Source organism: Lasioglossum baleicum, chromosome 5 (assembly GCF_051020765.1).
Source record: "Lasioglossum baleicum chromosome 5, iyLasBale1, whole genome shotgun sequence".
Lineage (NCBI taxonomy): Eukaryota > Metazoa > Arthropoda > Insecta > Hymenoptera > Halictidae > Lasioglossum > Lasioglossum baleicum.
In genome coordinates this window covers 6,692,157-6,705,074 of record NC_134933.1, presented here as the reverse complement: position 1 = coordinate 6,705,074, position 12,918 = coordinate 6,692,157, and the positions used below count along the sequence as shown (strand labels likewise).

Genomic DNA, 12,918 nt, shown 5'->3' with positions numbered 1-12,918 from the left:
GGTTCCCTTTTTCGATTATTAGTCCTTGAAGTCAAATTTTAATTATTGTTCGTTATTGTCAGGCGACTATAATCGTAATCGTCATGCATCGCGCGCACAGTAGTCGTCGGAAGTCTCGATATCTTTTGTCGGGGATGTCGTGTGATTGAAAACAGCAAAAGGAATTAGCAATGACGGCCGGTGACATGACTCATCGCGTGTGCACGATGCGATCGAAAGCACTTTAGGGTTCACGTTCGCGGGATAAATTGAATTAGTAAACGCTTCAATTACGGCGGATCGAGTTAGGACGATATTTTCTACGCGGAAGTATGCGCCCAGTCGTCAGGAGAGCGCACAGTATTGTTCGCGTTCGTTCGAAACGATGCGCGCCGCGCCGAGCCAACCGGACAATCGCTAAAGCGCGCGACGCTCTTCCAGATTACCGGATGAATTTGCTTCCGGGAAATACTTTCGAATACGTTGAAGTGCTTATGGACACAGCAAGAAAGGGGCAGACGTTCCAAGCCCTATTTACAAACTCGCCAGGCACAATGTTCGGAGCTTTCAAAGAAAAATCAATAACCTATACAAACATAATTTCGCGAGCAGCCTGCTAAAAGCAGGTACACCTTTTACGTATAAAGTCATTTACATCGATCAGTACTAAAAACCGTTTCGGGACGGTTTCGGATATTTTTATTTATTATTTACGAGTTTCTGCTCTCGTCCTCCCTCGCGTATAAACTGGCTCGCTGTTCTTATCATTTGCCTGTTTTTATTGCAGTCGTCACTTGTCCGCGCGATATTCTTGCTTGTTCAAGCTTTCCATTTTCTTGCATTTCTTTGACCTCTGACCTGAATCTCAAAATTGCCATAACTCGGTCAAACTTCGTCCAAAATTGATAAAATAAGGATCTTATAGACATCTCAGAGCTTGAACTCTCTACATATTGATCCTTCGAGACAGTTTTATCTAAACGGGTGTCCTGGAGGACGAACATTACTTTTGTATACTCGATCAAAAAGTTGCAAAAATTCTCTCGACTCTCTTCAAGCCCCTGAAAATCGCGAATAAACAAACGATGCTGCAGACAGTGGTTAAAAAAGAAACGCGTGGCACCAAATGAAAAATTCTACTATCTCGGACAGCGAGAAGTGTTTGTTCAAAATGATCGAGACCGACTTTTGTCGAGGTTCTCGCTGTAAACACCCCAGTGTACGTCTCCCCTAAGCAACCAGAGGTGGAGAACGACTCTTATTTCTCCTCCCATCGATTCTCCCACCATCCCCGCTGACTATACTCTTCATAAAACTTTCTTCTCTCTTCCCACACTGATTCTTTCTTATCCCCAACTTCGTTTCGCTTCTCGGTAACATTCTCTCGCCAATTTACTTCTGCTCCCCTCTTCCAATCTCTCCTCGAGCCAGTCCCACCCCTCCGCGTACTTTGTCTGTCCCTTATCCTAATCTCGAACGTTCAGAATATTCTACGCAGCGTGCCACACCTATGTCTTCTTGCGAACGATCAACCCGCAAACATTCTTCTCCTCCTGTTCGCCTCACCTTTCTCATAGCTATCCTTGATCTATGCTGTACCTCACACTTACCCCCCTAACATCCCCCTCATTGCATCACGTATCCTAGATATTTAAATTCCTCTGCTTCCTCGATAACTTCCCCTCGCTATTCCCACCGCACTTCCTTCGGTTCCTTTATCTTCGCACCTTCCGCATTCTATAGTACCTTATCGGCTATAAATTCGCTCGCTTAGCATACCATTTATCTCGGAGTAAGTATATCTTTTCTCTTCGTCACCCTAGCACAACAACCAGCATATTTTTAATTGAGGATAGACTCCAATTAATTTTTATAATACACTCCTCAAAAGAATTAAGGGATTGTTACTAGTTTACATGATCATAACTCCGGCCAAAATTGCTGTATCGATATCGTTAAACAATGGTTCGAAAGCGTGAAACCTCTAGTTTCGGATGATCTGTTTCAAATGGTCGCTATGTTGGTTTTTTACGAAGTCATAGCGAGATAAAGACAACATTGACGGTTAACAAAAATTCTGCGCAACTTTGTAACACCACACGGGGAGAAACAAATTTTTTTGATAAATCGCATTAATATCGTTTGGAAGGGCTATCTTTTCTGTGTAAAATTTGTAGTTGTTGATTATTGTGAGATTTTTTTTATTCGAGCTATTCAACATTGAAGTAAATATTGGCTTTTTAACTTTAACTGGCTCCAGAAAGCGAAAAAACTATCGTAGAATCTTGTGCAAAAAAGCAATAGAAAGAGCGTTTCTTTCTCTTCAAGACACTTCTTTTGTTTTTCAATTTCATTAACATTTCGATATACCAGGCGTTTCTGAAAATATGCTTAAAATATGCACAATTTCCATTTTTCCTTTAACTCGCTATATCTCGGCAAGAAATGATCGCAATACCATGATCCGAAAGTCAGATTGAAGCATAGATTCTGCCGATTCGATTGAGCACCACATGAACTAGCTGCGACAATTTTTTATCTATGGCAGCTGTGTTTGAAGTTAGTGATTCGCAGAAATTACCGCGCCACGTACAGCGGCTGCCCGACTCTCTGAATACACTACCGTCAATATTGTCTTTATCTCGCTATAATTTTGTAAAAAAACCAACATAGCAACAATTTGAAACAGAGCATCCGAAACTAGAGGTTTCACCCTTTCAAACCATTGTTTAACGATATCGATACAGCAATTGTGGCCGGAGTTATGATAATGTAAACTGGTAGCAATTTTTCGAGTTCGCAGAGGTGATCCCTTAATTCTTTTGAGGAGTGTATTTCTGGGAGATTTTATCTAATATGCAGAGTTTTTAAATTTTATAGTAATATAGACAAAAGAAGCTAGTTCTTGTCGAAACCAATTTTGAAAAGACAATTTCCTGAAAAAGTTTTTTTATGAACTCAAATACATTTCTAATTTTTTTCTGTAAATAAGAATTTTTTAGACATTGTTAATCAGCGTTCAATTTCGATTTCAGTATCGGTCTTGTTTAGTTTATTCCCATGGTACGTCACTAGTCGATATCGATGGGTAACTCGTTCAAAGACACGTTCGATTCCACGCGTTAACTTCCGGTTTTAACGCAGCCGCATGCGGAAACTTGCTCGTGTATGTACATAAGTAGAGTACATACGTGTACGACTGGTAAGCATTACAACGCGAGCGTAGGAATTCCACATTCACAAATACAAGACCGCGTTTACATTAGATCTAATTGCAAACAGGGATGCTCGTCGGAATAAATAGCAATTGTTGATTTAGGCTGCCGTGAACGGGTCAACAGAAACAGAACATTCGAACAAGATTACAATGTAGTGCGCACCGACTGAAACGCGAAAAGGATTATTTTGATAAAGAATGGCACTTCGCCCTCTGCGAATGCTAAACAAGTTTTAAAATAACAACGTGAAAATTAGCTCGACGCCTTTTCAAAAATCATGAAACATCACGAAACATGAACGTCCCCAAAATATCTGCCTCTTTATGCTGTTCCTTTCTTCCAAGAATGAAGTTAGACTATGTTTTATAAATATCAAATCGAGGATTTAGAAATTCCAAAATGTTTAGAGAACATTTATTGGTATTACCCGGTTTTGTTGAACAATTACTATAGTTTACAGTATTTTACAGGCGCAAAATTTCTCTTGAAAATGGTCCACATTTGGATCGAAACGTCGAGAACAATTTAAATTACAAAATTGCATAGTGAGTAACATTTGATCGAACCTGTGGCGCCGAAATCATTAAATCGTTTATTTGTTTAGAGAACGTTTAAACATGAAATGCTTTAGGAATTGATTCCGGGGGAACGCGTGGAATTTTGCTCGGATAATATTTTCAGAGAACCTTGATTTTCCGCTGCTATGAGAACATCTGCTTGATGAGAGCGTTAATTGGACCGTGCTATAACGCAGGAATTTCGAAAACGGGCGAAGATTAGTACAGCAACGTGGAAGCTTGCGACGGTAATGCGATTAAGGCGAAAGTAGCCGGACACTTCGTCCGCGTCCGAAGGAGGCCATGAATTCGCGCGAGGAGGACCGTAAGAGGGTGCGAAAGAGAACTTGAAGATGGAGGAGTCGTGTCGTCGTCAGATAAAAATCGTTCGACAAAAAGTGTCGTGCTATAAAGAAGGCGGAGGTGGTAATCCCGTCCCGTTCGCAAAAGCTTGGATCCCGAGGTTCGTAATGCGATTGATCTTGATAGGGGCTTATATCACCCGAAAGTGTTACCGGACCAATGGCCCGACTAACTTTTGGACACATTGCCAAGGAGCAAGAAATCTGTTGGTCCAGGTTAGGGGCTGTAAACGAAGATTATCCGTAATCTTCTTACTTTGGATCATCTGATCAGAAAGCCCCTATTCATCGCGCGCCATACAGTCTGCAGAAAAATTATTGGTATTCCATATAGAGCATGGTGTTTCTGCGACATGGTTTCGGTCGAATCAGAGATTCAAATGAACGTATCACCATTCAACATTAATGTGATCCCGAAAACGTCCGCGAACTCCTGTGGGAACAGCGAGAGAGTTGAAGGGGATCTAGGGAAAGGTGTAGGCAGTGTCGCCAGACTAATTGTAAGACTTTTCTCTCACTGGGTGGAAGGGGGTCTAGGAAATCTTGGGAATTATGAACTTAACCAGTCACCAATTTTTAAAAAAGTAATGGAATCAATAATGCCATTATTTTTGCACTGAAGGAAATGTAAAGCTGAAAAGCTTCTCTATGGTTTGGCTCCTTTTTTGGAACTTAGCGATCTCTTTGTCATAGAAGAAGTAAATAGAGACGTTCTTCGCGATCTTCAAGCATATTTCACTCGTGTTTAGTCATTAATGAGACACGCTCCGATATTAAGTTACCCGATTTGCCGAGATAGATGTGCTACGTATAGCCACGCCGACTTTGAATACGAACTCCTTTGAAACCTAACCGGCTGCGCAGGGTGCTATAATCGCGATCGTGCATAATCTGTAATCACCTCATTTCATCATTATGTATGACTACACACCGGAAGCTGCAGCTAAATACGTCTTGGTGATCCCTCTATTTGTTCAAAATGTAATCCCCTTGTATACATGACGTTTTACTAAATTATGAGAACTTTAATGGATAGCAGAGCATATTATATCTAAATCGATTGCTATTCAGAAGTGGTAACATTTTAAACGATTATTACACCGCAGTTTTTCTATAATAATCCAATTTGCGCATCCACTTGGGCGTGTAATATTTTCGAGACACGCCGACCAGGGGAGGTGGGGTGATCTGATAGAAAGACTTAATTAAATGGAGTCGGACATCAAAGGTGAGTGTAAAAACTTTATCGTGCGCAAAAGTAGAGGAGAAGAATGAACGAGGAAAACGTTGGCTGCGCAGAGAGCCCCGGTAATGTGCGAGTTTGGAGCAACTCGAGGGCTAATTACACAAAGTACATTTTCAGTCCGAAGCCACGAGAGATAATTGTGTTCGTTCGTAATTATCCCTCGACGACTTCGTCTGGTCTTTTTATTCCTCGAGTGGAAATCGTAAACAGAGGAAAGACGGGGACAGAGGGTGTGGGACCGATGGCATATCGATCCGCAAATTAACCGCGAACCATTGATTAATTCGCCCCTGATTATTGATTGGAAAACTTCGTTAGGTCTAGGCTGCTGATTATCGACGCCCGACCGGATAATTAGCATTAATCTTCGCCGGATATTTGTTCCGCGCACACTTGCCTATCCAATTGTCCCGGGGACTAATTGTACAAGGCGCAAACAATTGCGCGAGATCGCGCGAAATATCGATCATGCTCCCTTTGAAATAAATGCCATCAGTCTGTTGACCCTCGTACGCTCGACAAAATCAGCTGCACGGAAAATCGTTCAGCGATTTTCACCGATTTTACTATGCAATTACGAACGAAACACGATTGATCCCTTTCGCATATACACCGTCGATTTATTAACCCTCGTACACTCTACGAAATTAGGTGCACGGAAAATCCTTCCGCGATTTTCTTCCATTGTACTACGAAATTACGAACAAAACACGATAGATTCCTTTCACGTAAACACCATCAATTCATTAACCCTCGTACACTCTCGAAAATTAGTTGCACGGAAAATCCTATTTTCGTTTTATTTGCTATGAATAAAACACGATTGATTTGGGGAAGATGAACGATTTTCTAAAACGAAAATCGGCGAATTGTAATTCTTCTGTTATACTAAATAATAAATAAAAAAGGGAGTGATCCACTTACCTCGAAGCTGAGAATACCACTATGATCCTGGTCCAAGGTATTAAAAACGTAATGCGCGTATTGGCTAGTGTTGGCTGCACAAAAAACGAGAACAGATGGAATTAGTACAATCGAATTCGTTCGAGAATTACGCGGAAGTAATTTCCACGATCATCTCGGGATTTCATTGAATCTTAATAATACGCGACTGAAAAGCACTGTCCAACACCAAATTTGTTTTCAATATACTGTTGGGTCCTTCTTATAGAGATCTTTGCGCTGATTCCGAATCTGTCCTTAATTTTTCTCCTATACGCACAGGTTTTGAAAAACATGGCTTTGAAAAAAAAACATATTTTTCAACTTGAAACAAATATTGTGATGTTATTATAAAAGATATTGAATTGCTCTTTACAGCAAAAGATTCTGTAGACTTTCCCGAATACAGTGATATCCAATATTAATACATTATGATTGTTTAAGCATGTTTAAACAATGATTAAAGACGGAGAGACACCACTTTTGCACGAATTTTTGAGGATATTTTTCAATTTATCTCAAAAAATAAAAAAATATATATAAACACTTTTGAAAAACCACGCTTATATTAAAGTGCACTAAAAAGGAGGAAATAATTTTTTTACACATTAGCGACAATAAATAAAAGCGTGGAGCGCTGAACTATATTGACGCAATCTTCGTAGGCGCTCCACGCTTTTATTTATTGTCGCTAATGTGTAAAAACATTATTTTCTCCTTTTTAGTGCACTTCAATATAAGCGTGGTTTTTAAAAAGTTTTTTATATATTTTTTTATTTTCTACTTTTTAGTCTTTACATATCTTGTAATCGATTTTAATTACCACTTCAACCTGTAAATTCAACCATCTTTTGTAAAAGGAAAAATATTCTGTCATGGCGGCTGCAAATCAAAGTTTCCGTTCTGTAGGATCAATCGTTCAGGAGCTATTGCAGTGTTTTTGACAGGTAAGGGCGCCTCCGTATTGGTTTGTAGTGACGACCGCGAGCCGTTAACCGAGCAGAATCGCCGGTCCTTGTCCCCCTCCACCCCGACCTGATCATAACCAACTCAGTAAGTAAGCTGAGGTCCTACGATGCGAAGTGGGCCAGTGGAGTGGGGATGAGTCGGAGTGGGAACACGTAGTGGAGTAGGTAAGCGCTGGCGCGCGGAGTGGGGATCGCTGTCCGCGATGACGTACTACCGAGCGTCGCGCGAGGAGGTGTAATGGTTAAATTTTTAATAGTTTATATCTCCTAAACGCATAGTTTTTTTTAAAAATTTGTTTTTTAATATTGCATTGTCACCCAGTTCTGAGCTATGTTTAAAGTTTCAAGTCTCTAGCTTATCGGGAAGTGGTTTAAAATTCGATTACAAGATTTGACGCATACAACAACGACAACGACAACAACGACAACTCGGCAAGTTAATATAAGCGTGGTAATAAAATACGGGTCCAGCGGAAAATCGAACTATACCACGCGATAGAGCAGACTTTTATCTTGAGAAACCACCCTTTCAAGTTTGTAACGTCGACGATTTTTTCGAACCAGAAGGCAAAATATCTTCGCCCGACACGAGTTGTCACCAGTGGCGCTCACCACCAGAACGGTCATTCGCCGCTCCGTATCCCGTCGCTGCGCCGTATCCCGTCCCGAGCGCCACTAGCGGAAAAAAGTCTGCTCTATCGCGTGGTATAGTTCGATTTTCCGTTGGACCCTAGTTTTTTCAGAAGAATTGAAAAATATCCTCAAAAATTGGTGCAAAAGTGGTGTCTCTCTCCGACTTTAATCATTGTTTAAACATGTTTAAACAATCATAATGTATTAATATTGCATATCACTGTATTCGGGAAAGTCTACAGAATCTTTTGCTGCAAAGAACAATTGGATATCTTTTATAATAACATCACAATATTTGTTTAAAATTGAAAAATATGTTTTTTTTTTCAAAGCCATGTTTCTCAAAAACTGTGCGTATAGGAGAAAAATTGAGGACAGATTCGAAATCAGCGTAAAGAACTCTATAAGAAGGACCCAACAGTATATTGAAATCATAAAAAAAGTTGAAATTTATTGGACAGTGAAATCACTATATGCATGCTCTTTCTGAACGATCCCGGTGAAAGTTTCGCCAGAGCAGACGGGAGATAAAGTAGATTAACTCGTCAAAGTTGCAGAGCTCGCACGAACACCGTTCCTAACAGAAAACGATTTTACTGTCACGTCGCGTTACGACAATAGTCGAAAATTAGTTTCCCGTTCTGATGTGGAGTTCCACGAAATCCATAGCCAGCCGAATTTTCCCGACCGTTTGACATCGGAGAACGGGCAATTATATTCGCTCGTTATGAAGGAAACACCCTGTGTACGCGTAACGAAGATCTTCCATCGGTATTTAGTCGTTTAAACTTGGAACCGGCAAAATTGCTTGTAGACTTAGAGTTGACGATGCTGTGCAAATTTCTACATAGTTTGCCCCCGCTGTACAAACAAACGATATTAAACTGGCAGCAGATATTGAAGTCGCTTTCTGGAAGATATTGCATGCATCAATTTTACCGGGTTGTGTCCCGAACGGAGACGAAAGGTGTGGTTAACGAGTCGAATCGTACACGCTAGCATAAAGTACGTCGAACGGCGACGAGCGAGAACTGTTTGGAGAAAGAGGCGATTTTCTGTTTGTAACAAATATTTTCGTAAGCACAGTTTCAAGCGTTCCCCGACGGATAATCATTTTTATTTTAATGCAGCTTGCATCGCAAACAGAATATTTTTCTCTAGAATTTTTCACTGAATTCGAATACCAACATTTAATTCGAATACCAGCATTTACTTGTAGCAAATATTCCCATAGGAAGAATTTGAAACGTTCCTCGGAAAAGTGGCTTTTGTGTTGGAGCAAGATATCATTTCGATTTTAATCCATCTTCTATTTGCGTGAGCAAAATATTTCTATTTTCAAACGATTGAGTTGTTGGAAAAGTTTCGATGAAAAACAGGATTTTCGAGAGCAGTTCTTTAAAAGAAAAAAACGGCTTTTACATTAAATGACGGTATTTTGTTTTCGCTAGATTTTTAGGGTGAAATTCGTGTTCTTCATTTCCCCGGTGGGCAAGTACGTCGCATAGTTTATATCCATATTCATCTGTGCCCCCGGGGGCATCATAATAATAAAATTACCCAGTGTGCAAATTAATTCAGCGCACATTCGGATTATCCAATTTACATTTTTATTTGTCCACTTACGAAATCAGGAATCGGACAGAATTTACTACCGGCGCGCGCGCGCGTGCGCATTATTTTCTGCTCTCTCTCTCTCCCACAAAATTTCCCCGAGTTCTACAATAATCTGGACCACAATATATTTCACTCTGAACAAAATCCCAACGTCGTAAAAATGATCGATTCTCCAGGGAACGGCTTTATTCTGGGATTAATTAAAACAGATGGCTTTTGCTACAATTTGGATCGGTTGTGTATAAATCATCTTATCTTCGGTAACATCGAGTGACTTTTTCTTGTTTTATAGTCGAGTTCTATTTGATTTTTCCGTCAGAATGGACAATTATGTATTGTTGCACCAGTCTTTCCTTATCAACGAGTCTGTTTCTAGTGATTTATGGTTTTTGGTTCTGAAAAATCAAACCACAGAGGATTAGTTTCTTACAGGTTGATGGTCCAAAATCGAAGTAGAACTTTTACGATTTTTTTATCTACGAATCAAGGTCTACATTCTTGTTGTTTCAATAAACAATGATAACTGTGTACAATGTACAATAATAAATGAAAAAAATATATAAAGAAAACTTTTTAAAAACCACGCTTATATTAAAATGCACTGAAAAGGAGAATATAATTTATTTAGACATTTAGTCACTATAAATAAAAGCGTAGAGCGCTAAACTATATTGACGTAATCTTCGTGGGCGCCCACGCTTTTATTTATAGTGACTAATGTCTAAAAAAATTATTTTCTCCTTTTTAGTGCATTTTAATATACGCGTGGTTTTCAAAAAGTTTTTTTATATATTTTTTTATTTTCTACTTTTTAGTCTTTTTCAAATGGAACGCAAACTTCTCATCTCTTGCGTCCTCGCGAAGACTCTACATTTTTCTCTCCTATACGCACAGTTTTTTTTAAAAATTTGTTTTTTAATATTGCATTGTCATCCAGTTCTGAGCTATGTTTAAAGTTTCAAGTCTCTAGCTCATCGGGAAGTGGTTTAAAATTCTATTACAAGATTTGACGCACACAACAACTCGGCAAGCTAATATAAGCGTGGTAAAATAGTTGCTCTATATCGTTATTCAATACGACTAAAAATATAAGTACGAAGTTCAAACATTAAAAAATTCTGTCGCGAAAAATTGTGAATACCAGATAAACGATCGCTGCAATAAATAAATGTACAGTACAGTGCTCGTCTCGGAGTGTATTTGCTGGATAGTCGGAGTGTATTCAAATTTCCTGATATTCAAAGAACGGCCGATTTGCATCTAGATGGGATTTTTCGTTATTCATAGCGCGTAGAATGATTTGCTTTTAATTAAAGATTCCGTGTAAATTTCGGCTGGCAGGGGTGATCTATCGCGAATCACTGGACATCGCTGACAAGAGATAAACGGCCGAAACACAGAGCTATTTGTCGCCGAACTCTTTTTTTCCACTGGAGTTTCCGCGGTTCGCGCTCGTAAATTCTTGTTCGATCTTCCTCTTACGTCCGGACAGCGAACAAATCACGATATCGATGCAACATGTAGCTCGCAGCCATAAAATCGTCCACGAAGAAGAATCGTGCCTGTCAGAGATCTGCGATTGTCTTGCGCGCTTGTACTTGCTTCGAAGGTTTTCAACTGCACACGTGTCACGCTTAAAACGATTGAAACTTGCAGATCCGGAACACTATTAATAACGGGGACCATTATAATCTACATTTTCTTCAAATCGATTTTTATCGAGAGCTGCACATGGACAATCGAGAGAAAGAGATCGTCTGGCTTCCTTTCGTTTATTTTCACACATGTTCAATTATAAAATATGCTTGTCGTGTGAATATAAATAAACTCTGAATTGATTTTTTTCTTCCACACATTGTGCAGCGTATTAAAAACTGTGTGAAATTAAATGAAGAAAAAAGGAGAATTAGAAAACGAGTTTTTCACATGGATGCGGAACGAGTTAAATATCGGGTAAAACGAAATAAAAAGTGCTTAAAAACCGCATAAATTCGGATAAAAACTTTTAAAAATCCGCATGAAAGTTAGTCATCTAAAATATTTCCCATGTGAGCTTGCACTGCACTTTTAACAGCGAATCATCTATTTCAATCTGAAGCGAGTATTTATCGATATAGTCGAACGGTGAAGTTCTGGAACAGTAATGATCGCGTTGCACTCTGGTCAAACAACTGGCAAAACGTTTCGTGCATTGGAATCGGGTTTTTCAAATCCTACATATAGTTGCGACGAGAAGTTGATTGGTCCCTTCGCGTTTGTGGATCGGAAAGTAACCGTTTCCGAGGATTTGGAAATACGCAGGGGAAGCGTCCAGTTGGCTGACGAAAAAATAGCCGAGCGATGGTGTCGATATCGCTTACGCGATTGGATGAAAGGGGGATGTGTAAAAATGCAAGGCCATTTTGACGTGGGTGTTTGCTACCATGGTAACTATAAATATACGCTCGACGACGAACCGCGAAACTGTTTGCATTATTCGATTGAGTTTCCTCTCCCTTTGTATTTTTCTTCTCCCCCTCCCCCTCACGGCCCGGCTCACCCCGTTTTGTACACATACATATACGTATCTTTTGTATCTCTTATGCTTTTCGGTGGAACGAGCGGCCACCGAAAGAGAGGGAATTTAAATGCGAATACGCACCTCGCGAACATAACATAACCGTTATCGCGTTCTCGTGATCGTTAAACTTCAACCTCTTATGGGTATATCTTCTCCGCGCGTTTTTTCTGATGTCTCGTTCCACCCCGAAAATACAGTGGGCCAACAAATTGTTATAACTAGACTGCGGATCTTTATGCTTTCACAGCAAAATTGCGTAGATGAAATACAAAATTGCAGATGTCAATATACAGGGCGTCCCAGCTAACTTGAACACCTTGAATATCTTTGTTGTTTTTAAAGATACGTCAAATGTCTGCAGTACAAAGTTGAATGGTAAAATGGGGTTTATACGATACCAAAAATTTTTTGTTTTTATGTAATTTTTTTTAGAGATATGAAGGTGATCTGCATTTTTAAAAAATAGAATGTCTTATTTTTTTATACCATAGATCGATAGCGTATCAAATTCTGAGTATAAAAGTGTTGACCTTCATATGTCCTAGACCTAATAGTTAACGAGATAATATCCAAAGAAGAAAGAAAATTGTTTGCATAATATCTCGTAAACAATTAGATTTAGAACATATGGAGGTCAACACTTTTATACTCACAATCAGAATTTGATACTCTATCGACCTATGGCATAAAAAATAGGACATTCCATTTAAAAAATGAAGGTGACCTTCATATCTCTAAAAAAGATTACATAAAAACAAAAATTTTTTGGTATCGTACGAGCCCCATGTTACCATTCAACTTTGTCCTTCAGACATTTAACGTATCTATAAAAACAA

The 12,918-nt window shown here is 39.4% G+C and overlaps 1 protein-coding gene across 2 annotated transcripts in view; it reads right to left on the bottom strand.

The window, feature by feature from the left end:
- The window catches only part of LOC143209191 (A-type potassium channel modulatory protein KCNIP1), a 44,800-nt gene that overhangs the window by 16,789 nt on the left and 15,093 nt on the right, over positions 1-12,918 (bottom strand). For both annotated transcript variants that reach the window (XM_076424539.1, XM_076424540.1), the window contains exon 3: positions 6,287-6,360. In XM_076424539.1, coding sequence (XP_076280654.1) covers positions 6,287-6,360 — 74 coding nt within the window. The remainder of the gene's footprint in view (positions 1-6,286; positions 6,361-12,918) is intronic.